The sequence below is a fragment of the Tympanuchus pallidicinctus genome, unplaced genomic scaffold, assembly GCF_026119805.1.
Source record: "Tympanuchus pallidicinctus isolate F22 unplaced genomic scaffold, pur_lepc_1.0 scaffold9, whole genome shotgun sequence".
NCBI lineage: Eukaryota > Metazoa > Chordata > Aves > Galliformes > Phasianidae > Tympanuchus > Tympanuchus pallidicinctus.
In genome coordinates, this window is record NW_026294813.1 from 6,795,652 (window position 1) to 6,823,157 (window position 27,506).

At 38.6% G+C, this 27,506-nt stretch overlaps 1 protein-coding gene across 3 annotated transcripts; it reads right to left on the reverse strand.

Annotated features, from left to right (window-relative positions):
* Positions 1-802: 802 nt before the first annotated feature.
* Positions 803-27,506, reverse strand: DDX4 (DEAD-box helicase 4). 3 transcript variants are annotated; one of them, XM_052670611.1, is made up of 18 exons: positions 27,429-27,506; positions 27,158-27,261; positions 25,671-25,797; positions 24,219-24,287; positions 21,149-21,223; positions 19,548-19,634; positions 18,848-18,931; positions 15,997-16,038; positions 14,681-14,823; positions 13,848-14,000; positions 12,528-12,682; positions 9,962-10,091; positions 8,760-8,926; positions 5,585-5,730; positions 4,756-4,855; positions 3,567-3,837; positions 3,332-3,412; positions 803-1,265 (listed from the first exon to the last, which is right to left on the reverse strand). In XM_052670611.1, the coding sequence occupies exons 2-18, from the start codon at positions 27,239-27,241 to the stop codon at positions 1,185-1,187; spliced, it is 1,995 nt and encodes a 664-aa protein (XP_052526571.1). In that variant the 5' UTR covers positions 27,242-27,261; positions 27,429-27,506; the 3' UTR covers positions 803-1,184. The 3 variants fall into 3 exon arrangements, with proteins under 3 accessions (XP_052526571.1, XP_052526569.1, XP_052526570.1); XM_052670609.1 differs by having other exon boundaries at positions 15,997-16,041; XM_052670610.1 differs by having other exon boundaries at positions 15,997-16,041; positions 27,347-27,453.

Below are 27,506 nucleotides of genomic sequence, written 5' to 3' on the forward strand. Positions count from 1 at the left end.
AGCGGTCTATGGAATGGGGAAAAAGGGCCTATCCTCTTGGGAGCAACATAGGAGTGTTGTCAGGGCCTGCAGAGGTGCAACGAGGAAGGCTAAAGCTCACTTGGAATTGAAGCTGGCAAAGGAGATACAGGATAACAACAACATTTTTTTTTCCAAGTATGTTAATGGTAAAAGGAAGACTAGGGATAATGTGGGTCCCCTGCTGAACAGGGGTGGAGTCCTGGAAGTGGGGGATGCTGAGAAGGCCTTCTTTGCTTCACTCTTCACTTCAAAGACATACTGTGTTTACACATTTCTAGTAGAAACAGTTTGAGATGCTTTATTTGTGAACGGTATTAAATGTAATAAATGTACAAAATGTACAAAAACTATGCTAATGATTATTTTACAAGCTGCAAATCAAATGCAAGCCTACAACAGATCCAGAATATCTCTTTAGTCAGTTACACAACTCATCCTGATATACCCCAACCAAACAGGTACAAGATAGGAGGTGAAGCAAAAACCACCTGTGATCGAAGTGATCCTTGAAACAAGGCTAAGTCGGTCTCCTTCGAAGGCTTCCCTAAGATACCTATGACTCATGACTGCCGTTACTTTGGTTGCTTTTCATAGACATGGAACACTGCAAGTGTACATCTTCTTCCAGAAACTACTACCCATGTATTTCCTGCTGCTAGCAAATCAACAAAGCCCAAATTTCTAGACTGAAAGTTGTAATGGATACACAAATCCTCAAGGATAATTGTCAAGAAAAGGAGTCCCACTGTCCAGGACATTAAATACATACACTGCTTCCAAGTTGCATTTTAAATGAATTTTAATAACAAAGTATTAAGTTCCAGTGACATGCCATTTTCCACTTGCAAGCAAAACAGGGATGACAACTCATTTATAGCAACACATTATTTATAGCAACATACAAGCGTCAGCAAACACCTACTGACTGAAACATTTAACACTTAGTATCAGGCTTCTTTTTTTCCTGAAAAAGGCTTTTGCCTTCCTAAATTGAGTGAGAATCAACAATAGGTTTCTTTTTCATTGTTGAAAGCTTCATCATGAGATAAAAGGTAGCTTGTAAACACAAAGCATTTCATAAAGCTTAACAGTAAGTAAACATTAACTACAACAGTTAACTTAAACCAAAACAGAATACAACAGAGTTTACTACTAAATCTGCATTACTCCCATGACTTAAATGTTCTTTGAGAATATGACATCCTCATTTCTCCTGGGTTCATTCTGCTGCTGCCTGCAGTGTTCTAGGAAAGAAAATGGGTACTAGTTTAGAATCATTAACAGCATCAAGTTTTTAACAATAAAAGCTGCTAAAAAACAACTGGCATTCATAACCCTCAATACTATCTGAACACTAACTTTTAAAACAAGGAAGAAGCTTTCCATAACTGCTTTTCAGACTCCAGTCTAAAATAACATGCTTTCATCAACCTCAGTTTTTATCAGATATGCGAGCAATCTTTCCCAAAATTCAAATCTCAGCTTCTTCTCCTACCCAACACAAATTGGTTCATATAATGTCAAGAAAAAACCTTCTCCTCTTTCTTAACGATGACTGTCTGCACTCTTTTCCCAATAAAGTCCTCTTCCATTGGAAAAGCCTAGTCAGCTACAAGACTGTTCAAAAACTGCCAGATAAAAGCCTCCAGACTGCAGTTCCAAATAAATCACTTTATTATCAAATGACCTTTGCGCGCATTCCATTTCAAAGAGAAAGTGAATACAAATGAAGATGTTCTCCTTATTCCCCAGGATAAAGAACATCAGCATGTCCTTAACAATGCCTGAGTTCCTACTAAAGCCTCCTCCAAATGACAGTTATACCAGCACCATAACAAAATAACAGATATCGGTCTTTGTCATGACTAGTAAAGCAATGGGAAAAAAAACAGGATTACTAGTTTATTTCAAAGAAAAAAATGCTGATAGGAATGTGCTGTTTCTTGGAATCACTGTTTTCAGGAGGGCTCATAAACAGGCATTAGAATTTGAAGATCTCCAACTCCAGAGTTCATGAACTGCATATGTATGATTAATAGGGCAGCATCATCAAACCATAACAAACAGCAAACATCTTCCCTCTGAAACTTCACTATTCATGAGTGGGGGGAATAAAAATTTCAGATTTGTAATTCAGATATTGCAAGGGACATGAAAGACTGATTCAGACCTAGAAATCAGAAGTTTCGTGAAGTACTGGGACAATCCACAAAGGTTGATGTGTATTCAGAAGCCAATTAGAAAAACTGAGGAGTTTTGTCTATGGAAGCAATCTAAACAAATTAAGTGTGCTTGAATGCAATTACATATACATATTACATATTAATATTGTTAATTTGCATATTACACACAAATATACATATCTAAATACAAATATACAGTGTATATAAATATACACTGAGGCTTCAAGCATGAGAAAGAAGTAAGATGTTTCAGTGTCCCAAAGAAGACCCAGAGGGGAAAAAAAAAATCATTCAGATCTGATTAAGGAATTAAACAGGCATGTCGATACACCCAAAGGAACACACTGCCACAGCTACGGAAGGCAAAAATATGAAACATGAAAGGAATATCTCAATTTGAACTCCAACTTCAGACACCATATGAACACAATGAGTAATTATTTCTCATGATGTTTCTAACAGTGTATCAACAATTGGAATGCAACTGAGATGTAATAAAATTTCTCATGAAAACAACAGATCAAGGAACAGATTTTGTTAATGTCAAAATTAAAGTAGTAAGTAATTGAACTAGCAAGAATTATCAAACACCAATTTTTAAAAAAATTCAAGCATGCACAGAACAGCAGATTTAACAGCTATGCTACTTAGACTGTCTCATTTACTCAGGTTATATTTTCATATCTGGTAACAGCAATGTTAAGAAACCAGAAGATTCCTCACCACAAACACTGTAACAAATTTTGACATGAATCAGATTAGGACATTTATGTAGCTGCGATTATCTTAAGTTGTCAGCCAAATCCGCTATTTAGTGAAACACATAAGTGGTAGAGAATTTTTTGGAACTATAGCCTTTGTGCATATTTGCACAAACCTATTCTTTCAGAGTCATTTTTGATACTGCAGATAAAGACTAATGCATCTAGCAAGGCTACAGTGCAAACAGTCAAACTTTAGACAAGTTATCCAAGTTGAGTTTCAGAAACATTAAGAATTTTTAAGATGCACAGCTAAGATAAGGGACTCAGGTCCAGAAGTTTCAGCAATATGTACTTTGGATATATGCTGCTGACCATACTTTAATAATGACACAGAATTCCAGTAGCAAAGACTTCTAGACTTACTCTATGGGCACCAAGTGATGCGACAACACTTGTTCCTCCAACAGCCATTTCCTCCAACCAAACTGGAACTTCCTGATGAGCCTACGTAATTAGAAAAGGGAATTTATAAACTTTGACTCTTTTGCCAATTCATATTAAGAGTTACATAACCACAATAAAGTTATAATTCCTGCTTAGTACACTAATGTTAGATCCTTAGAAAAAGAAATGTTCAGCACTAAGATTCGAAACTTACTTCTGAAAGCACTTTAAGAAGAGATTGTACAAGATGGCCATCTGACTGATCATCAAAGAATGAAACAGCTTTGCCAGTGTTTCCACAACGACCGGTTCGTCCAATTCGATGTACATAATCTTCAATGGTGTTGGGGAGATCAAAATTAATAACATGTTGAACATTTTCAATGTCCAGGCCTCTCGCTGCAACCGAAGTTGCCACAAGAATTTGACATTTTCCAGAACGGAAATCGTGAAGAGCTATCTCTCTCTCTCTCTGCTCCCTGTCTCTGTCAAGAAAACAATTAGAAAATCTCTGAAATTTGCAGTAATAAGATGCAAGTTAAGAGGTTCACAGACAGAAGCAGTTCTTAAAAAAAAAAAAAAAAAAAAAAAAAAAAAAATCACCCTCACACTCCCCATTTAGGTTTTCTGAATTTGTAATGTATTAGCAATAAGACTTATCTATTTTAACTTGAAACTCCAGAGGAATTGCATTTTTCAGAAAATAGTATGTATTAGGACTACTTCAACAAGTGTATCTACGATCTGCTTCAAGGTGAAATACTCTCAAGGCTAAGCATAGAAAGGTAAACAGGGAAGGAAGGGTGCTAAGGCAAAGGAAGTAAGTTCAGGGAAGAAAGAACAAAAGGATACACAACACTAATGATCAGACTGCAAGAGAAAAATCTTTTTACACCAATCTCTCTAAAAGTACAGTTTAGGAAGTCCATGATCACATCAAAGAGGCAGAAACAACAGCATCAGAAAACTCTATGTGAATAACTTGACTTACTGCTTTGGGGAATCAATAATATAGACAGGAAGATCCACAACTCCCACTTCAATTCATAAACACAATCTCATGTCTTTCTTTTGTATATATCTATGTTTATATCAATAGATATGTCTATTTGTTTATATCTATGTTATTTGTGTTACAACAGCTGCTTCTACTGAATTTCCTTGTTTAGCAGCACATGTAAGACTTCCCATTCTTACAGAGTATCTGAAATGTCTCAATCATGAAGATCTATAGTCAAACGAAGTGATACAACTCACCATCAGAAATGCTACATTTTCAACAGGATAGAGCTGCTGAGGATCATAAGGAAATTAAACCAATAAAAGCCAATTTCAAGAAAGGTTTCTTGAGATTATTACTACTGATCTAATAAACACTTCAATAATTTTCACTTAATACTCACCCATGAATGCTGGTGGACGGTAAATTCTCTTGACAAAGAAAGGCTGCAAGGTAATCTGCTTTTTTCTTTGTGTCCACAAACACCATGGTTCGTTCACCACCTAAGTTAAAAAGGATACAGATCTACTGGAGTTTGAAATCTGATGCAAATCCACTATTTACAGCTGCACTTAAGAACATCTAATCCAACAACGGGTTTCAAATTAAGTCTTTATGGCATGATTTCAACTCCTTTTGCCTGTTCAGAACAAATTCAATTTCTAAATCAACACAGAAACCCAGGTCAATAGTCACACATTATATTTTTCTCCTCATTAAAAGGGATGAAAGATGAATTTTGCTCTGTGTTAAGTCCCAGTGTGTTGCCTCTTCCTAGAGCATATAGCTAGGCATGGGACACCATTCTGAGTTCTGAAAAGCAAGGTATACACATAAAATTCATTTATAGTTCTGAGCATTAGAAGATATGAAACAGAGCATAATCAGAAAAATTCCAGTCTCTGGAAAAAAAAAATACAGGCCCAAAGGTTTGCTTACATTTAATAAGCCAACCTTCTGGTGAACATCATCAAGTGCTAAAGCAGTTAGTAACTGTCTCTGCAAAGAAACTAACCATCTAGGAAGTTTAATTGCCATTACTCAAAGGTGAGACTTTGACAAGTACCCATAACACAAACTTCTCTAAAACCTACGACTCCCTGGGAAATGCTTCAAGCTTCAGTCAGTCTTGTATGCAACAGAATGCAGTCATGGTTTGATCAACAGCAAGAGCATAAGTTTAAAAGTAAGCGATTCTCTCTCTGCTGGAAGACAATTATAAGAAAAGTTACCTGTGCTCTGTAGAATTTCTATCAGTTTATCCCTCTTGGATAACCGGGGAACCTGAAGAATACTTTGCTGAACATCACTGCAGGCTCCACAGGTATTTCCAATAACAAGAAATATATAGTCAGTTTTCAAAAATTCACCAGCCAGCCTTGAAGAGAAACAAACACTATTAATACTATTCATATGGCTTATTTTTGCTTTAAGATCAAGTAACCATCACAACAGTTACATACATAATTTCTTAGCTGGCAGAGAATGCAATGCTACACACACTTTTTCTTTCAAAAAAAGGCTGGGAAGATTGTATTTGTTCCTAAAAAGTTGTACAAAAAATGATCACAAGGCCCACAACTTTTCAAAATACAAATACTGCATTTCTCAGTCAACTCAAACTGTTCTACATAAATGCCTGAAACATGTTCCTGACATATGCTCACAGAACCACTTATGGAGCACTATTTCATCACCATCTGAAAGGAACAAGGGAGAATCCCACACAACCCAGAACTCAAAGTTAGTCATCGAAGAAACACAATTCTTTTTTGACTGTTCAACAACAACAAAAAAAGCTTAAAAACATAGCTAATCCCACTGCATTTATTTACGAGGCCCCATAGGTGAAATTCAGCTTCTGTTCTGGTCTCAGATCTTTACCTGAGAGATCAAATTTGGCAAAATCAGTATTGCCAACAAACGCCCCATAGTAGTTGAGAATTTTTACTAAATTGTGTTAACCTATAAGCGCGCTTCATATCCAGTGTAAGCAATGTACACAAGAATTCATATCACAAACAAGTTAACATTTAACTGAAACTGGCAGCCTCAATTCGACTTAGGACTCCTAAGAAAAGTCAAGCTTTAAAGATGTTGAAGGCCTGACTTAAAGACTTGAATCTCACACCTAATTTTAAGTGGTTCAAATGCGGTATACAGTTTCTCATAGCAAATATAGAGGTTATTACAGATTAACATGTTTCATCTTATGATCTGAAAGGTAATAGAATTCTCAGAGAAGCAGTTCTAAATTGCAAGGAAATGCTAAGTTTAAGGTCTCTGAAAAATGTCCATTAAATAAAAACCTGGAAGGGAAAGAAGACATCTTCCACTTTAATGGAAGATATAAACCCAAAAGTCGCTGAGCAAAACTTCTAACGTCAGCTAGGAAAACCATGACTCTCAACTCTTCTACACAGCAGAGGTAAGATCAAAGGTCACAGCTAAGATCCAAGTTCAAGAACAAAACAGTATGCTTAAACTAAGCCTGGAGAGAAGTGCAGGAGAGCCTGAAATGAACAAAGCCAAAGAAAGCACCATGTTCTATGCTATTAGAAGTGGTTTTTTGACACAGAACAAGCTTTTCTGACATCATCAGCTTTTCTGACTTCAGAATATGAAAAAAGAAATCAACTCCCAAAAAAAAAAAAAAAAAAAAAAAGCTTTCTACTTCTCTAAAGTGAGAATATTACTTTTAGGCATTTTAATTTCAAAAGGCTTTAAGAACATTATGACACACTTCTGAACTGTGATTCGCGGACTCGTATCAAGTCTTCTAATAGCACTTGGACATTCATATAAGACTGACAGTAGCAAGGTAAACTTTTTCCATCAAGAGGAAGCAATCAGTATACGTCTCACATGTTTTGAATTGAAGGCAATTTCCCTTGTGATGCTGATAGTTACAGTATTCTCAACTAATTCTCCAATACATATAAAAAATGTGTAGCAAGGACATTAGCCCTAAAACTGAAAGGCAATCTAGAAAACCAGAGATCAGTGTTTCTCTCTAAACCCCAAAACCTTAGCCAATTATAACATATTCCTGACCTTAAATGGAAGTCTTTTTCCAGTATATAATGGAAAGTGAGATCATTCATGCCTGAACAGTAAACACAGAAGGAACGTGAACCACACTCATCAATAATATTACCTGAATGTTTGATTTACAGCTGCAGAAACAAGGCCAGTATTAGTTCACTACAGGACTTTCTTTCAATATAAACATCTCCACAAGAGGTTTGATTGAGGAACCAAAGCTACACCAGTCAACATAAGACTGTTTGAAGTGACTTCAATCCTACTTCACAAAATGCAGTCCATCTCACCAAAAGCTGCATTAAGTGATCACGTGGTAGAAGACAGTCCATCCCCCTCATAGTGAGAACACCCAACTACCAAAGAGACTTTTCTCCTCACTTACAAAAAATATCCTTCCTTGTTCTGACTTTTCAGCAAAGTCCTCAGGATCTGACCCACTGAGGTAACAATGTATCACCCCAACAAACTGATCTGTTCCTATGCTATCAAACTGTAATTTGCTTACTAGTTGTTTTTTTTTGAAGTCATAATGTCACAACAGTATCACTAACAAAATCCACCACAATTATGTCAACTGTTCAAACTGAAGTTTATACTCTTCTGATTTAAGACAGGATGTTTAGATGCCAGTCTCTTTAAAAGTGTAAATACTGGAAAATATTCATCCGCCTACAGGGAACAGGATGCTTTGTTCTGTTACTGCCAGGTTCAGCAACATCATTTCCATTAGTTAAAACTTGTTTCTTGCTGGAAAATAAAATTACCTGTATTGAGTGGCAGGGATGCAAGATGCATCTAAAACCCAGTAGTGGAAGTTTCAGAACTACTGAAACCAAAACTGCACTCATATTCGTGAAGAAGAATGCTATAAGTGCAAGGCTGGTGGTTAAGCTGTCTGTTTAAATTATGCCTCAACACCTAAGACTACAGTAAGTAGACCTAGGTCTACATCTACAGTAAGTGCTAAGACTACAGTACCAGTGCTGCTTGATAAAGAGCAAGATCACTGCTTTAAAGCTCAAAAGCGCAGAGCAGCACAGGCAAACAAAAAAAAAACCAAGGGCCTTGTGAGGACTTCTGCAAACGTGGAATTCAAGAGCTTTCAAACATTACAGAATTCTCACTAAGAATCTCCTGAGAAAAGTATGCAGATGAAGGACAAATTGCTTAAGTTACATGTATATGTGTAGATTTGCTACTGAGAAAAAAAAAGGCAAGTTTAGCAAGGAATATTAACAGTGTAGCTTTTCAGTCTATTCTATCAAGTTTGTAAGACTAAAAAAAAGAGTATCCTTAACCCTTCAGATTTCTAGATTCATACAGGCGTACCTTCAGATACACTTCCATCATTGTTTAGCTCACCTTTGAACTTCTGCAGGAAAAGTGGCACTAAACATTAATGTTTGACGTCTGTCTTTAGATGGCATGTCTGGATAAGAAATCAGCTTCTTCATATCTAATCCAAAACCCATATCAAGCATGCGATCTGCTTCATCTAGTACCAAATATTTCACTTCCACCAAACTGATCTGTAAATATTTCAATGAAAGAGAAACTGCATTGTTCCACTGACAATAGTCAAAATCCATTTTCTTTGTAGTTTAAGTTAATTGACAAATAAAAGCCCAGGTTCTTCTCAGGTATTATATCTTATTTGCACCTTGCACCTTTCTAACACTGTTAATCTGCACCAACTGTAATCATGTGCTGAAATCAAAATGCTTCAGAACTTAGTTCCACAATGCAAATAAAGATGGAGCCTACTGTAGGTCAACTGTTACTCAGCACAACTGCACAACTGGTTTGAAATCACGTCCAAGTTTTAGAAAGATTTTTTATATAATCCTAACACGATCTCAAAAACTGCTTGGCCTTTAAAAAGTACTTGTCAGAAAGCATGTGAAGGATAACATTGTAAGTACATACTGCTGATGAAGACTGTGACTAGAAGCCCAACTACCAAAAAGCCAATCTTCAGTTTATTATCAACAAAGTATTTCTGCAAAACTTATTTGTCCAGCACAACATTGCTGAGACACCATTCCAATACATAGCAATTTCAATTTGAATTTATAATGTCTAGAAAAATAAAAACTTTAATATTACATCTGGAATTTATTATATTTTGAATAAATTAGCATTGAAAAGTTCAAAGAATTAATGTTAGCACAATCCCACACATAAAAGCTATTGCAGCAAAGAGAATAGGACATGAAGAGAAAACGTGTTATGGGATTTTCTGTGAAAGCTAAGACAAAACATTCCATTTATTTAACTGTAAAATTAAATTGCCAAGAACATTACAGCCAATTTGATCTAAAAATGGTATTCTCAGTGTGACCCGTAAGGACTGAAAAGACTGGACGCACCACAATTTCAAAAACATCATGGTATTCAGTAATTCCAAGAAAAGCTCACGTGCATTTCAAGGGCATGTTCAAAGGCAGCATACTGACTGGTCTTCATGGCTCCATTTTTGCTTCTAATAAATTTGAATAATGAACACCAGTATGTATAAGGCTAAAAGAGCTTAAGGAAATTCAGACTAAGTTTTAGAAGCTTACCTTCCCTTTTTCAATAATGTCTAGAAGCCTTCCAGGAGTGGCACATAATATATTACAGCCTTGCATTATCTGACGTATTGAATGACCTGTTTGTGTGCCTCCATAGATCACAACAGGCCTTATACAAGTCCTGTTGTATAGAAAAAAAATGGATTAATTATATAATAAGGTAAGCTGTATCATTGCATGAAAATATGTATATAATATATGCCAATAATATATTTATATAATATGCAAATATTAAATTGTCAAATTTATCACAAACCAATTTGAGTGCTTTAATTCCTTTATATCATATAATAGTGTGTGTATAACAAATAACAGAATCCAAGGCCACAATTCCCATCACTGTAAGGCTCAAGGCTCCCATTCAGACTACATATTAGAGGGCGCACTGCAAAGAACAGGAAGGAACATCATCTCAAATGCATTCTTCCCCCTCCCTTCAATTGAAGTACAACACAGCAGTAAGAACTGAAAGTGTTATACTCAGATCCCTTTATATTGAAGGCTCAGCAGCAAAAAAGTCAGAAAATACAGTACTACAGCTTCACACGCCAAAGGGACAGTGCAGCACATTTATAAGGGGAAATTTTTGAAAAGCAAAGAATGTTTTAAGCACTCAAGCATTAAGCTGCAAATGTGCTCTGACACTGAAACAATTTACAGAATGGCCAGAGTTGGAAGGGCCCCCAAGGATCATCTATCTCCAACCCTCATGCCACATGCAGGGCCACCAACCTCCCCATTTAATACTAGACCAGGCTGCCCAGGGCCCTATCCAACCTGCCCTTGACCTCCAGGGATGGGGCAACCACAACGTCTCTGGGCAGCCTGTTCCAGCACCTCACCATTCTCTCTGTACTTTCTCCTGACATCCCAACCTCAATCTTCCCTCCTCAACTTAAAACCATTTCCCCTTGTCCTGTTGTTATCTACACTTTCAAAGAGTTGATTCCCCTCCTATTGGTAGGCTCCCTTTAGGAACTGAAACACTGCAATGATGTCACTCCGCAGCCAGTGACATCTCCAGGCAGTGACATTTCTCCAGGCTGAACAAGCCCAGCTCCCTCAGCATGTTTTTGTAGGGGAGGTGCTCCAGTTCCCTGATTATCATCATGGCTCTCCTCTGGAACCTCTCCAACAGCTCCCTGTCTTTCTTGTATTCGGGGCTCCAGACCTGGACACAGTATTCCAGATGGGGCCTCACAAGAGCAGAGTAGAGGGCGACAATCCACCTCCCCGCTCCTGCTGGCCACCCCTCTTCTGATGGAGCCCAGGATCCCATTTGCTTTCTGAGCTGCAGAGCACACTGCTGGCTCATGTGAAGGTTATCATCCATCAGGACCCCCAAGTCCTCCTCCACAGGGCTGCTCTCAAGTACTGCTCCTTCCAGTCTGCATGGATGCCTGGGATTCCTCCAGCCCAAGTGCAAAACTCTGCACTTTGCTGTGTTGAACCTCATCAGGTTCACCCGGGCCCACCTTTCAAGCCTGTTGAGGTCCCTCTGAAAGGCATCCCTTCCTTCCACTGTGTCAACCCCACCACTCAGCTTGGTGTCATCACAAACCTGCTGAAGGTGCACTCGATTCCATCATTGATGAAGATGTTAAAGAGCACCAGTCCCAAGACAGACCCCTGGAGGACACCGCTCGTTACCGGCCCCCACCTGGACATGGAGCCATTGATGACCACCCTTTGTCTGCGGCCTCCCAACCAATTCCTTACCCATTGAGTGGTCCACTTAACAAATCCACATCCCTCCAATTTGGAGATAAGGATGTAGTAGCCTTGCTCAAGTCCAGGTAAGTGACATTGGTTGCCTTTCCCTTGTCCACCAATGCCATCACTCCACCATATAAGGCCACCAGACTGGTTAGGCATGAGTTAGTACTCTCCCAACTGAGATTTTTGGTTCCATCTACCAAGTGAAGCTAAATCAGATCCTCTGTATAAAAAGCACATAAGTTAACAAGAACTACCTTACGCAGCCTTCTGTTAAAAGCTTCTACATGCATACAGAAAGCATTTTCATATTTGAATTTTAACTGTTCATTCCTTAAGATATTAATTTAGCTTCATAAATAACAAGGTTCAATCAGATAAAACTAAGCTAAACTAATTCAAGGCCATCACCTCTTATGCTATTGCTATTCACCTATCTATTGCTATTGCTAGCACCTGGAAAAGCTCCACCAGAGGCCAAGCTCCACCTCACCACACCCTCCTTTCAGGTAGTTGTAGAGGGCAATAAGGTAGCTCCTGAGCCTTCTCTTCTCCAGACTCAATCTCAGTTCCCTCAATGACTTCTCTTAAGACTTACACTCCAGAACCCTCACCAGCTTTGTTGGTGAGCTTTCTTTGGACATGCTCCAGGACCTCAATGTCCTTCTGATATAGTTAAAAATATATCCAAATATAAAATACATTAAATATATAAAACCCAATATAGTAATCAACTTGCTAACCAGCATTACCACAGTTATTTGATTGGTACAGAAAATTTTGGGAGTTTGTGGAGAAATAATTATTTCTGACTAAGTGAAAAGCAAGTACAGAAGCTTACCCGTACACAAACTTCCTTGCTTCTAAGAAGATCTGATTTATGAGTTCTCTAGTTGGCGCAACAATAATGCATTGTGGTTCTTGCTGCTTTTGGAAGACACTTGCAGTTATGCCATCTTTCATCATCTGGTCCACAATTGGTAGAAGAAAAGCTGCCTAAAACAAGCATTGATATGTTGTTTAGACTTAAAGCATTGATTGGTCATGCTAAAGCTGTGTATCAATCTTAAAGATAGAATGATACAGCACACCGTAAACTTCAGGAAAAACACTGCAAAAGGATTGAGCTCAACACATCACAGGTGGTCAAAACTTCTTCCCTGCTTAAAAAGCATGAAAACATTTCTCTCATCCTTAAGATTCCAATACTGCAGGAACACCACCACACACTACCTTATTCCTGAGTTCTGCACATCATCCTGACACAGGGTACAAATTAAGCACCCTAGGATCAAATACTGTCTTAAGACACATACTTAGAAGCTTTCTATGATCATCAGCAGATCTGTAAGTTAATAACATGTTATCAGTCTCTGGATTACTACAACAGCAGACCAGTTTGTGTCATCTGCATCAGCACTCTTGCTTCCAAATAAGTTTATTTACACCCAAAACATAACCTTTGTAGCCTCTCAAAAAAGTATTGAGTATTTGTAACTTAAGGTTTTTGCACATTTCAGCTTCTCCCTTCCACAAACAGAAGACGCATTTTTCAAAACATAACTAACAACATATATATCAAAGTTGGAATTCCACACAACGCTAAAATTCAAAATACTATGTTTAATAGCCAGATATACAGAGCTGTCTGTGGTTAGATTTGTATACATTAAACAGTTAAACAAGTTGAGACAACTGTCAGCTTCTTAACTCTAGTTTCTTTATCATTATAATGAACCAGTTAAAACTAAGCCTGGTGCAAATCAGATTTGGTCACACTGAGGACAGCAAACAAGGACAACATACTATAGAAATCCAGCATAAGTTTAAAAAAATAAAAAAAAAAGTCCCTCTCAACATACTGCTATCTTCCTAATAAACAGTTTCCACAATGGCCTACACATCTGCTTCAGTTTTTGTATGCTGTCAATGACTGGTCTAGTAATTAGTTTAGTAAGTACTCAAACAATAGATTAAAACTGAGAATGACTCTTTTCTTTTCTATGTTTAATGATACACTTGTCAAATAGTTTGTCTTGTACTGAAATGAGAAAAAAATACTTACTAACAAAAAAAAGCTTATTTTGAAGTCCAAGGCATCCACCTAAAACTTCAAAGACATGACTGCACAATATGAACGAATGCTACAGAAAACGCTTACTGTTTTTCCTGATCCTGTCTGGGCACACGACATTAAATCCCGCCCTGCCTGTATAACAGGAATGCTGTACTTCTGCACTGGAGTAAGTTTTGAATATCCAGTTTTAGATATATTCTTCCTTAAAGTCTGAGAGAAGTTAGCTTCTTCAAAAGCCTGCAAGAGGAAAATAAAACAATGTACTGTACGGTACACAACCACGCATGTTTAAAAAATGAGATACTTACTGTACAGTAGTACACAGACATTAAGAAAAACTACTCTGAAGATGGGTCTCACTGGTAAACTAGAAACCAAAGTTCCTAACATTAGAAGCCTCAAAGTATTCCTCAAGCTACTCACGGTCTTCAAGTATTGTTGTCTGTACAGCAGTGAAGGACTTCAACTGGTCTTACTGACACAGAGAAAACCAAACAGAAGCTATATACAACATCTGGATTCAAGCAGGAAATGTACACTGTGGTACACTATGAAGCTGGACCACAACTCCTCTGCTTTGTTTCCTGTACTAGATTTACTCTGATGTACTCTTAATATCTGTACTAAAACCACTATAGAGCTAAAGCAACATCCGTACCCAGGAGCAAAAAGCACCATACAGAGAAAATACACTCAAATACACTCTCACTTCCCATATCACCTGCCCCCCACTCTCTTCTCCTACCTCCCCTCCCTCTGCCCTTGTCCCTCCTCCTAGAAGGAAGATGACCCTTTCCCTTTCTTTAGAAAAGCTAGCCACCTTGTGTTATGTGTAAGCAAAACTGCATATTACTTTTTAAACAAACAGAAAAACCACAGAATCACACTCAGTACTTGAGAATAAAATGTTCACTGACCAGTAATGGTGTTGGAGGGTCTAGTCCTGACATCTCAACAGCGCATTCATCATACTTGTCAAAATTAATTCCTGACTGGTAACATGCAAAGATGGACTGCTCATCATCAGGAGGCGGAGGGGGCACGTAGGTCACCTTTGGACCTTAAGAACACAAGAATAAACCGCGTAAAGAAAATTAAGACTGTTCTAAGTATTGCACTACTGAAGTCATTAATACTTTCCTTCACCTTACAGGAGACAAAGATATTTCATAAATGAATTCTACTAAAACTTAGCTTTATACTGCAAAACCCAAAACTCGCTTGCACATAAAACGAGACTTTTGTAAAGCCATTTTATAGTGCATGCTCACATTTGCTCAGGAATCTTACTTTGAACAGATACTAACAATGTATTAGTTCCTACACAACTACTACAAAAATTTGTGATACTGTAAATTGTCTCTACCTTCCAGCAATGAAATTATTAATATTAAAAATATAATTCATTTGTCCCTGGTAGTTCATTTATACTTCAGCATTCTGTAAAGGTCCTTTCAAGCTAATAAACTTAGATGTAAAAATGAATTATTTCATGTTCACTAAAAGGTTTGCAACAGAAGAGTTTTCCACACAAACCTCAAATAAGGAACAATTATAAACCAAAATTATTCACACAAAATTAAGGTATTCGTTATTTATCCTTTTGCATTTCAGAACTACAAAAAGCCAAATAATGCCAAATTCTCCTGCAAACAGAATCAAGATAAACAAACATCCTGATAGGCTGATACATTCAGTACATGCTAGGAAGTTGTTATCCATTAAACATTTCAACATGATTTCTTGCACATAGAAATAATGATATTCTATTTACCAATCTTAACTCAGTAAAACACATCAAGTGTACATAGCACTACAAAACTGACATCTTAAATGAATAACCTACTGCTTCCCTAGCATTTTCCTGTAACTGTAATCACCACTTACATGTGCTAGCCAATTAATTTCTAATAGCTGTGTCTCAGGTACACAACAATTACCAGCAGAAAGAAGAGAAAATCATTCCAAAGAGGAATTCCACAGCAGTTCATTCCAAACCTAATCACAGTTATTAAGCTGAGAACAATGACAATAGTGCTCCGAAATCTAAAGATGAACACATTTTAAACAGAGTTAACAGGACATGCTTAACAGTTCACGTTACACAGTTCAGAGAGTTATAAATTTACACAAATCACTACCTTCTGTTTTATGAACTGAATTGCAGCAATCTCAAGAAATTGCTGAGTCAAAAGCAAATTAAAATTGACATGTTACTTATGAAGCTGCTTACCTCTTCCAGAATCAATTTCTTCATTGAGACCTTTGTGAACTTCTGCTAAATGAAGCAGTCCAAAGTTAGCTTGCTTTAGAAGAAAGAACTAAGAGAACTTTTAAATAAGGACCTCAATGAAAAAAGTACCCCAAAAACACTCTGAAAACTGAGCAGCACATTCTGGTATGATTGGCAGATTGAGTTTAAGTGAAGCATTGAAAATTTAATTATGAAAGTTTAAATATACAAAAAAATGGTTTTCTTGGAATCTTGAAACATACCCTCGAATTTCTTTATAAATGGAAAGCACACCTGCATATTTTTCACTGATGACAGAACTGCATTTAGCCAATGTATCAAATGCTTATTTGCCACAAATTGAGCTTGCTATACTTAAAGTTTCGTTTCAAACACTGTTACTGTCTGAAACACACCACAGATGATTTTCATCTTGAAGGTGGATGCTTACCTCACTTAAAAGAGCAGTCAAATCCACAAAAAAATGCTAGATTTATTTGCTAGTCATTTTTAATCTTCACATCCTGGGACAAATTTTCCTTTCAATTCCATAGATGACTTGATTTCACTCTGTAAAGTCTTTTTTAGCATTTTCCCCCAGCTTAATCACCTTTCTTCAAAAAAGTGACTGACAACCCCATAATCACCATCCATACTTTTAAGGAACTCTTGGAATTGGCGATTATTCACTCCTTTAGACTTTATAAAATTCATGGCTTTGACGACAATTTGCATAACATTATCCTTCTCCAAAGTTTTTGCACACAGATTTTCCTAATGTCTGATGCAGTAATATTTCATGATGCATGTATTACCAGTAGAAACTGCATCATGTTCTATTACTTTATAAATTCCTCTTTTATTTTTGTTTTTTTAGCCAACCATCACCAGGGCATCATCAGTAGTGATTCCCTGGCAAAGGTTAAATAAAATCACTTTAATGTATTGTATGAAGCAATAAAAAAAACTCAAGGAGATCTAGTTGTATTTTTCGGTGACACCAAAGAAGCCATTTCTTCAATAATATTATATTCATTATTAATTTCTCTAAGGAAATTACAAGTCAACCCATATTTGTAGCATCATTATTTTCATCTATCAACAAACCATGAAATGTGAGGTAGCGGCAGGGGGCACAGGTTGCAGTGTGAACCCAGCTGGGCCACACGTAGCTCAACAGTTGGGCACACCTGCTGAATTCTGCACAGCTCTTATGTTCTTTTAACTCAGAACTTACTAACATACCAGAATACCCAACTTCTGCTGCAGCAGGTGGTAGAATTTCTGAAGTTACAGAGGATTTGGAAAACAATAATTTATGTTTCTCACACACAATTACTTACACTGTACATGCTAAACTTCTATGGTTTCATCTCCTAAAGATTGTAAAATTGTACTAGTAACACTCTAATTAAACAAACTTCCCCCCAAAAAAGCCAGGGAAGAAACAGCAGCATGACTACTTATTGTGCAGCTTAGCTGCATTTTAAGAAACTGAACAGTGATATTATGAATGGAAAAATGGACTTCTATCCTTAGTTCAACCAGCTAAGCAAGTTGATTAAACACTCAGGGACAATCTGTGTAAGATGCAAGATTTTTTAATTTACAAGAAGCAAGCCCAAAAGGGATTGCTTCCCTACAAAGAGCTGCAGGTAATCTGTTTGAAAATGGTATGTCTACCTAATGGAAATTGCAGGAAAATACGTAATTAAGAATACTCAGAATGCTGCATGCCACATATTCCGAGGAACTTGTACTAAATCATTTTAGAAGACTTGATTCTCAGTTAGCATTCTGTACACAGCAAAGCAGCTGTTTCACTGTGATCTTTTGACACTCAGCCCTCGCCTCCCCACACACACACACAGATATGTGCTTGCAGATATTTTGTTAACATATGATAGAAAAGACAGCTGCTTCATTCCTATTTTTGCTACATTTATATGCCCTTCTTAATATTTTACATACTATACATGGATTTTCAAATTGGACGTAGAATGTATTTGAGGGATAAACACATCTCAGACATCAGAGAATATGTTTAGCCCATATGTGATCCTTTTAAGACAAGGGTTTGTCTTAGAAAATATTTCCTGACAAATTTTTGTGAACCAGAGTATTGATGGGGAAGAGGGGTTGGGGGGGATAGATACTCTAATGCTGAAGGGGAAGAACCTAAACTTTTTTTTTTTTTTTTTTTTAAAAACACACAGTCTGGAAGGTCATTATCTACAGTCATTCTAGCAAAAGACAGAACAAACCTGAGAAAAATGGTAAGGACAATGAAGACATTTCATTATGTAGGAAATGAACATAGCGTAGCACGGATGGGAAAGATTTTGAGTAGCAAAGAAAACCTCTCTTTGGGACATGCCCGAGCCATGTGCTGAGAGTCAACAAAAAGGAAGGGTGAATAACCTGCTGGGGCACAAAGAAAACCCTCAAGTAATCTCCCTCTCCACCACCCTACTGTAAACCTCATGTGAACCTTGCCACTCTTGAAACTTCCACTAAGTTGCTGAATTTGACTGTAGTAAACTGCTGAACCACTACTTTAAATTGACTAACAATTAAGTGCTGATCAAGTGCTACTAAGAATCACACAACCTAACTTTGTGATTCATCATAAAAGTACTAATAATTCCTACATCAGTGCTAAATTAGTTGAGTAAAATTCTGATTCTGAACAGCATGAAAACAAGCCATCTAACTGTTGCAATAGGACTTTAATTTCCAGTGGGGGAAAAACTAAACTAACATCATTTACCAAAGCTCTGACAGTACTGCTTTGCTACACATCAGAAATGAGAAAATCTAAGACACAAATCATGCTGTAATAACATCTCACCTGCAGAACCTCCAACTGCTCCTCTTACTCCTGGGGCAAAAGGGCTGCCACGCAAAGGACTGTTTCTTACCTCATTGTTAAAACCTGTAAGAAATACAAAGCATAGCAAGGTAGACACCTAAAATTATTTTTATAAAGCATTATGCCCAATGCTAGCATTATAGAACCACAGAAGGAACAGAGCTGGAAGGAACCCACAAGGATCAAATCCCCTGCCTCCACACAGGATTACTCAAAATTCCAATCCTTTGATTTGATTGTCAAATGCTCCTTGAACTCCAGTAGTTTTGTGCCACGACCACTGCCCTGGGGAGCCTGCTCCAGTGCCTCAGTACCCAACCTCTGACACAGGGCCTTTTCCTAACACCCAACCTGACCATCCCAACACAGCTCCATACCGTTCCATTGGGTCCTGCTGCTTTCACTGGTCAGCACCAGCACCTCCGCTTCCCCTTGTGAGGATAAATCCCTGATACTATTATGACAAAATCCACTATGCAATACCCCTAAGAGACTCTTCATGATTTTTACCTATTCTGTATTATTCCCAGTGATACGAACTTGCAAAGAAGGTACCCCAACACATATGAAAAAATAAAGCTATTTCATAACTTTATACTTTTAGCTCTCAAAGAGCAGTCAAATCAAAAAGAATGACCTAAGGTACAGACCCACACAAACCAATCAATATAAAACTTACACTTGCTTTGCCCAAAGATGTCAGGAACACCTCTAAAACCTTGTTCTTGCATACCAAGATCATCTGTGGAGCTCCTCTCTTGAAAATCTGCATCATGACACACAACACTTTAGTTTGTCCAATTTTGCACCTACACATCAAGTGACCTTTATTTGATTATCCTGTGAAGTCCTTGCTTTACTTGTGTTTTTTATTGAAAATAACAAACCTATATGATTTGCCCAAACATGAAAAACGATATATTTTTTTCCCCTAAAAAACACAAAGAAAGTCTACTGCCCTCTTGTATTGCATCTTAACAGAATGAAATCTAAGATTAAGTCTTCACTCTTTTGCTTAATCCACAGGAAAACTGGCCTACTCCATTTTCACAAGCAGAACCATAGTGAGATAGCACTGCAGTTTCTATCTGCTGCCTCACATTAGTATTCTATTTCCTCACATTCCTTCATGCTTGCATTAACCCAGATTACCAATAAGCCTCACATTTACTGTGTGGACACAATGTATTTCTGGCTTTTAGAAAGCCAGTACGAAAAAAACACTTTACAGTTCATAGAAGTTAAACTAGACTGTGACACGTAAAGCCCGCTTCTATTAGTGTAAGCCAGAACAACAGTGAGAAACTTTCAGAAGTTTCTATCATACCATTTTAATGTACTACACATTTATTACTATTTACCTGTTAATCTTTACAACTGAACATTTGTTCTGCCATTTTGCAGTGACTAAGATCATTATGCTGATTTCAGTAGAGACAATTTATTTTCTTCATAGTGTCTGGTATGACACTATGTCTTTGGGAGGAAAAATACTCTTGTAACACACTGATTGATGTTTTAGTTATTGCTGACCAGTGCTGCATAGAGACAAGGATATCTCAGCTTTTCAGCTTGTCCTGTTGTCTCACCAACCAGAGGACTCAAGAACAAGGAACTGGAATGGTTGGAACATGAACAGCTAACTTCAACTGGCCAAAGGGATATTACATATTATATGACATCATGTGAAAAACAAACATAAAACTGAGAAGAGCTGGCCAGGGGAGCAGCTACTGCTCTGGGATTGGCTGGGCATTAGTCAGCAGGTGGTGACCAATCACACTGTGCATCTCTTTTCTACAAATATTTATGTATTACTATCCTTACTATTATTTCTCTCTTTGTCCTGTGTCTTAGTAATCAGTTCTTATCTCAACCTATGAATTCTACTTTTTTTTTCTCCAATTCTCTTCTCCATCCCACTAGAGATGGGAGAGTGAGGGAAATTGTTTGGTGTTTAGCTGATCACATTCTGCTATGAGACCAAGTTCTCCTACAATGTCTGTAGCTCCTTCACCAATGCTTGGTGAACACTGACTCATAAATGGCCCATCATCTGATTCCAAAGGCAAAACAAAAATTACATTTTAAAGGGGATAGGCTAAGTATAAACATTCTTAAGTACTACAGACCTCAAATACAGGTTTAGAGTTATTTTCACAAGTGTTAGTATTAGCCCTCAAGTCATAAACACTCTTCATGGATCTGATACAACGAAACTGAGTGTAGAAATAAGGAAAACAATTATCAAATAAAGAACAAAACACTCCAGGAAGTTACCTCTGCTTCCAGAACTCCTCCCTCTACCAAATCCAGTCACTGGTTGATCTTCTCTGTTCTGACGTAGAACAGAATCTACAGATAGGAAAATAAAACAACAATCAAAATCATTTTTGACCTTAGGGTAGTTGGCTGTTCTGTTTTGTTAAGTGAACTCCACGTTAAAATTACAGAATCATTCAGGATGAATAGGATCTCAGATCTTTGATCTAGTCTCCCACTCAGACAGAATCAACATCCAATTTTCACCATGGTGCTCAGAACTTTGTTCAGGCAGATCTTAAAAACCTCTCAGAATGGAGACAGAACAACCTCTCTAAAAACCTCTTCCAATGCTGGAATGCCCTCACAGAAATTACAAAAAGTCTGATAATCTTTTATTCTAACTTGTGTCTGTTTACCTTTTTCCTCATTTTGCATGTCAATAAAGAACCTAGATGCACATTCTCAATAATCTCATAGGCAAAGGAAGGCTGTTGAATGGCCAGACCAAAGCCCTTCTGCTTCTGCTGCCTCCCTGATGCCCTGGTCAGGGACATTGCTAGGAAGCACCCTGGACTTGCATAGCCTTCTGGTTATTACCTGCTTCTAGTAGCTCAGGTTGGCAGCAACAAAATCGATGAGAGAAGCCCAAGGGCTATCAAAAAGGACCTTAGGGTAGTTAGCTGAATGAGTAGAACTCAGTTGGTGTTTTCCTCAACTCCTTTAGTAGCAGGGAAGAATACTGAGAAGAATAGGAAAACCAACATCATCAACATATGGCTAAGAGGCTCATGCCATCAAAGGATTTTTTTTTCCCCGCAGTTATGGAGTGGTTTACACAGCGTCAGGCCTGCTGACTAAAGACAGGGTTCACCTGTCTCAAAGGGGGAAAGGATTCTAGCCCAGGAGTTGGCAGGGCTTGTCAAGGGGGCTTTAAACTAAATATTAAGGGGGGAAGAAAATAAAACCAGGCTCACTAGAGATAAGCCTGGGACAGTTGAGGGTGAGACCAACGGCCCAGCTAAAATGCACCTACACTGCTGGTGATAAACTACTGAATGGCATGCTGCAATCAGAGTGGCAGTGTGCTACTGAGATCCTTCAGTTTGCTTTATGAGGTGCTGGGTACAAAACACATCTGAAGCACTTCTAAACCAATGTACACACCATGAGAAATAAGCATGAGCAGCAAGAAGGCTTGCCTCAGTCCAGAGCCATATCATCACTGCTGTATGTGAAACCAGCCCCGTGAATAGTGTGATGGATGGTAATAAGACTTTTCAGAAGAGTGGGGCAGAGCAGAACAGTGGCACTTTGTTGTGCAGAGGCTGGACTGTATGGAGCTGACACTTGTCAACAACTTGGTTGACAGCCTCTACGTAAGGATTAAGGGACATGAAAACAAAGGAGATGTCACTGGGGGAGTCTACCATAGACCACAAGGCCAGGACGATGGCACTGATTTACTACTCTTTAAGGAACCCAGAGAGACTTGAAGCTCAATTGCCTTTGTCTTTACGAAGCACTTAATTGACAAACTTAAACTGGAAGCATCACACAGGTGATGTAAACAGATGCAGGAGATTCCTAAAACACCCTAATGAAAACTTGCTGGTACAGGTACACGTACTACGGGAAAGGAAAGGAAAAGAACAACAAAGAAAGGTGTCTTCCTAGATCTGTTCCTCATGAACAGAGAAAGTCTCATAGGTGAAGTGACAAATGGTAGTCATCTTGGCCATAGAGACCAGGAAGTATTCAAATAAAAATCTTTTGTGATAGCAGGAAAATGGCCACCAAAACCTCAATCCTGAATATAAGGAGGGAACTAGTTATTAATGTCCCCTGGGAAATGCCTTTTGAAGGCACTAGTGTGTCAGCACTGCCTACTCTAGGTATCACCTCCTAAGTGCACAGGAACCAGGGAAATCCACAATGCAGAAATCAAGTAGGTGGGGCAGAAGGTCAGCTTATCAACAGGAATCTTCTAAAGCTGAGGTAGAAAAAGAAACCACACAGCTGCTGGAAGCAAGGTCAAGCCACATGTGATGACTACAGGGATGACATTCACATTTGCAGGGAAAAAATTTGTAAAGACAAAGCTTTTAGAAGTTGAAGCTGGTCAATACTGTGGTAAACAACAAAAAAGGGTTTTTTTTAAAATACATTAACAACAAAAGGAGAACCACAGAGAACACTGGTTTCTTCTTGATGAGAATGGTCATCTCGCAACAAGACGACAGACAAAGCAAGAGACGTTTAGTGCCTTCTTTGCCACTGCCTTCAACACTGATTACAAACTCAGGGACCCCAGATACCCCAAGTTGGAGGTCATGGTCCTCAGCCAACTACTTAGCCAAACCCAAACTTGTACAGGATTTGCTACTCCACCTGGATTCAGATAAGTTTATTGGGCCCAATGGGTTTCATCCCAGAGTATTCAGAGGCCTGGATAATGCCTGGATAATGAGATCTCTCTCATTTTTTTCTCAAGGATCTTGAGAATCTGGAGTGATATCAGTTGACTGTATGTAGTCTGGGCTCCCAAGAGGGGAAAGAAAACCCGCAGCAAAAAAACTGCATTTCAAAGCTGGATCAAGTTGAGAAGCGGCTAGCGGATGCTTAGGTGACTGGTGCACAGTCACCTTTAATTCACAGTCTGTGAAATTAAGGTAAATCACAGCAATCAATTTCATTGTTTAACACCTACAGTAGCACATTAATGGAGGAAATAAGAAACAAAATTTATTCCAGTATTCAGCTAAATCCGTATATAATAAAGCACATTAAAACTCAGCTGACAGCATGAACAAGGTCAGCACACTATACTGGCAAGTAAACTCCTGCTGAATTTGGAACAGTAAGAAACTACTACATGATGCAACAGGATGCCCTTAAACAGCAACGCCAGGGGCACATACAGCTGCCTTCCAAAACAGAACAGCATCACTTCAGCAACAGTTTTGCAATCAACACACATCTCAGTATCTATTAAGGTACCAGTAATAAGGCTGCCAGTCCTAATGCTTTATCCAAAAGCAAGGCTTAATAATCCCCAAAACTACAAATTTTAACTGCACAATCCTACCTCTGCTCCCAGAATAACCTCCAGTGTCACGCTGCATATGCAGATTCCTGCTAGGTCCTTCATTAGCACCTGGAAGATAAATAAACAAAGCTTTTGATAATGTCTCCCATAGCATTCTCACACACAAACCAATGAAATTCACCATACACAACTGGAAACCAAGGAGAACTTCTGGGCCCATAGGTTGCAATCAATAGCATAAACTTCAGCCAGAGATCAACCATAGATTGATTAACCCAGAGTCTGTTAATGGAGCCAAAAGAGTTTACCATCTTCAATGAGGTCTTGGATCAAGGGACAGAGTGTACCCTCTGCAAGTCTGCACACTTTTTTTAAACATCAGCTGAAGTACAATATGTTAACTGTAAGTTAAAAGTTTTCAAAAGAGATAAAGGTTTATCCAGCCCTTTCAGTGGAGTTAAAAAAAAAAAACATCAATACCTGTTCTCTGAATTCTCAACTTCTAACAGTTCAAGTAACAGAACTGACTTCCAGGTCTTGCCCATCCTAATTTTCCAACATCTTGTACATAAGTAATAAGGTAAAAAGAAAATATCTCCTTTTTACCTGCACACTGAGAGGTAGGAGAATGACACATTAACAATGAACATACTGCCTTGTTCTAACTGCTCATTAAAAAATGAATCTAATCTGTGCTAAACATGACATGTTAAAATAGTTTAGGTTGCTCTTCCACAGATGTTTGAACTAAACATGAACTATTTATTTTTATTTCAGACAATTTCACTTAAGTTAAAATATTCACATGCAGTTGCAGCAAAGATCATTCCTAAGAATAAAAACCAGTGAGAACTCCTTGTCTGCCCTATTCTACCTTCTGTCAGTTTTAAGCAAAATCTGTTTCCTTATCTGGCTATTGTACCATCACTCCAAGTGCTGGACAAACTGCTTCTAGCAACATCAGCATGGCCTATTATAACTAAAACGTCTGTTCAAGTTTAAAAAGGCATAATCTTCATGAAACTAAGAGTACTTTATGGAAACTTACAAAATGAAAATTACATCAATGCAAGGCCTTAATTTTTTATTTTTTTTTTTTACTTTTTGTTTGTTTTGTTTTTTAATGTTTAACAGCATCCTGCAACTTTTTTTTTATTTTCATTAATTGTCAGGAAGTTTAGATCTGCTCAACACTGCACGTAGTATTTATTGATTTTCAACACTACTTGTCACAAGTAGTTGTGGAAATGATTACCCCGCTATCATCCATTCACTTCAAATTATACAATGTATTCATCACCAACAAACAAAGGAGTGAGGATTATAAGTCAAACTTACTCCTTATATTATTTGTACAATTTGTTACTGCTTATCGCATGGGGGCATAAGAAAACATTAAAGAACAAGAATAGTACCATGTTACATCTTCTAAACTTGTCAAGTCATCAGCTTCCCCAAATATCAGTAAAATCTTAAGTAGTTTTCGCATACCGAGTGAGCCTTTATTCTGACTAAAGCCAAAGAAGGGACTGTTTGGTCTGCCTGGGAAGCCAGACAACGGGCTGCTTGGTCTGCTGGAGAAGCGGAGGGATGGGCTGTTTGGTCTGCCAGAGTTAGCCTACAGGGAAAAAAAGGGCATCACAATGTTACCTTCAGGCCAAGCAAAGTATATGTGAACTGAAGGTGCATTTAGTTGCTAAGTCTCCCATTTGAAATAAAGTGCCTTCTGTACCCATGCGCACAGTCTTTCTAATAGTTCTGTTCAAAGTTTCTTAAACTTCAATACACTGAAGTGCATAATGTTCGTACACAAATGTCACCGAAAGTTATATACAAACACTATGAAGATAAGATTATCTTGCCTCCTGTCAGACTTGTGGAGACATCAACCTCACTTTGCTAACAAACATTCAAAGCTCATTAAAAACATTTGTTGCCCAAAGCAATAGTGCAATCTTCTACAGTATTTTTTTCTCCAATTTAGGCTTAGAAAGGTTTCAGGCTATGAGTACAATGAATAAGTCTATTTCCATCACTTCACAACTGCATTCCTGTTCTTCTTCCACAGCATGCTTACAGGTTATCCTTAAGCATTTTAAAGATGTCAGTCTCTGAATTTATTTAAAGATTCAGATACTCCATCCAAAACAGTTCAGAATAGCACCTAATTTTCACATTGTACCACTATAAAATTTTATTTCCAGCAAAGCCCGGGTTTAAATTTCTCCTGCTTAATACAGGTTAGAGATGTATTATTAGGCCAAAGCACCAAGTGATAAGGGAACATCAAAAAGTTACCAACATTTTTACTTCCAAATCATGCTTTCTTTATTTTACTACAATTGAAATACTTCTCCTGTTATGGTTACCAACCACTACAGGAAACTAACCTCAAACCAACAAAATCATCATTCTGATACTACATGCTACTACTCCTCTTTTAGGCAACTGTACTTTTAGCTTGGCACCCATTTGGATAACCCATTTGTCTTTCCTTACCCCTCCATTCCTCAAGGCTCATTTGTAACACCTGTAAGACCAATGCCAACTATCAAACATTCCTACCAGGTCCTCCTGAAATTTACAGCAGTTTCTTCTGATATTCATTCATCCCACAAATAGTAAAATATTATTTAGCTGTCTTTCATTACACTCCTCTATCTCACCCTTTACTTCACACCAAAGCGTTTAGCTGCCATGTAATAAAACAGCAAGAGTGCACATGAGTCATTTAGACTCAAGACCGTCATCTCTCCGTGCAGCCCACGCCAGGCTCTGACACCTCAGGCACAGCCGTTCCCTCCGCGGTCAGCTCCGCGCCCTCGGCTCTCACTGCACAGCCCGGCACCTCCTTCTCCGCACACCGCAGCACTCGGGGAGCTCCAGGGAGCACAGAGGTGGCCCCTCGGCCTCCTCTTCCCCAGACTAGGCCAGCCAAGCGCCCCGCTCCCTGCCGCCCCGCCCTGGACACGACTCACCATCCACGCCTGCTCCTCAGAACGCCGCTGGGGAGCCGCCGCCGCCTCCTGCTCCAGAAGCTCCGTGTCCCAGTCCTCTTCCATAGCGAACGCCAGCAGCTCACCTGCAGGTCCAGGAGCAAGTTAGCAGCACCCCTCACCAAGACGCCGCTATCCCGACGGCTCTCGCGATGCGGACACGCGACGCACCCCTCCCCGGCACGCACTGCCCTTGCCCCACACCCAGCTCCGCTGCGGTTCCGGTGCTCCGAGGCGCGCCGCACACCCCTACCCGAGCCCGCGGCTTTCACTCTCCGCGCCAAATAACATGGCGCTGTCTCCCGAGACGCCTTATATAGCCGCCACCGCG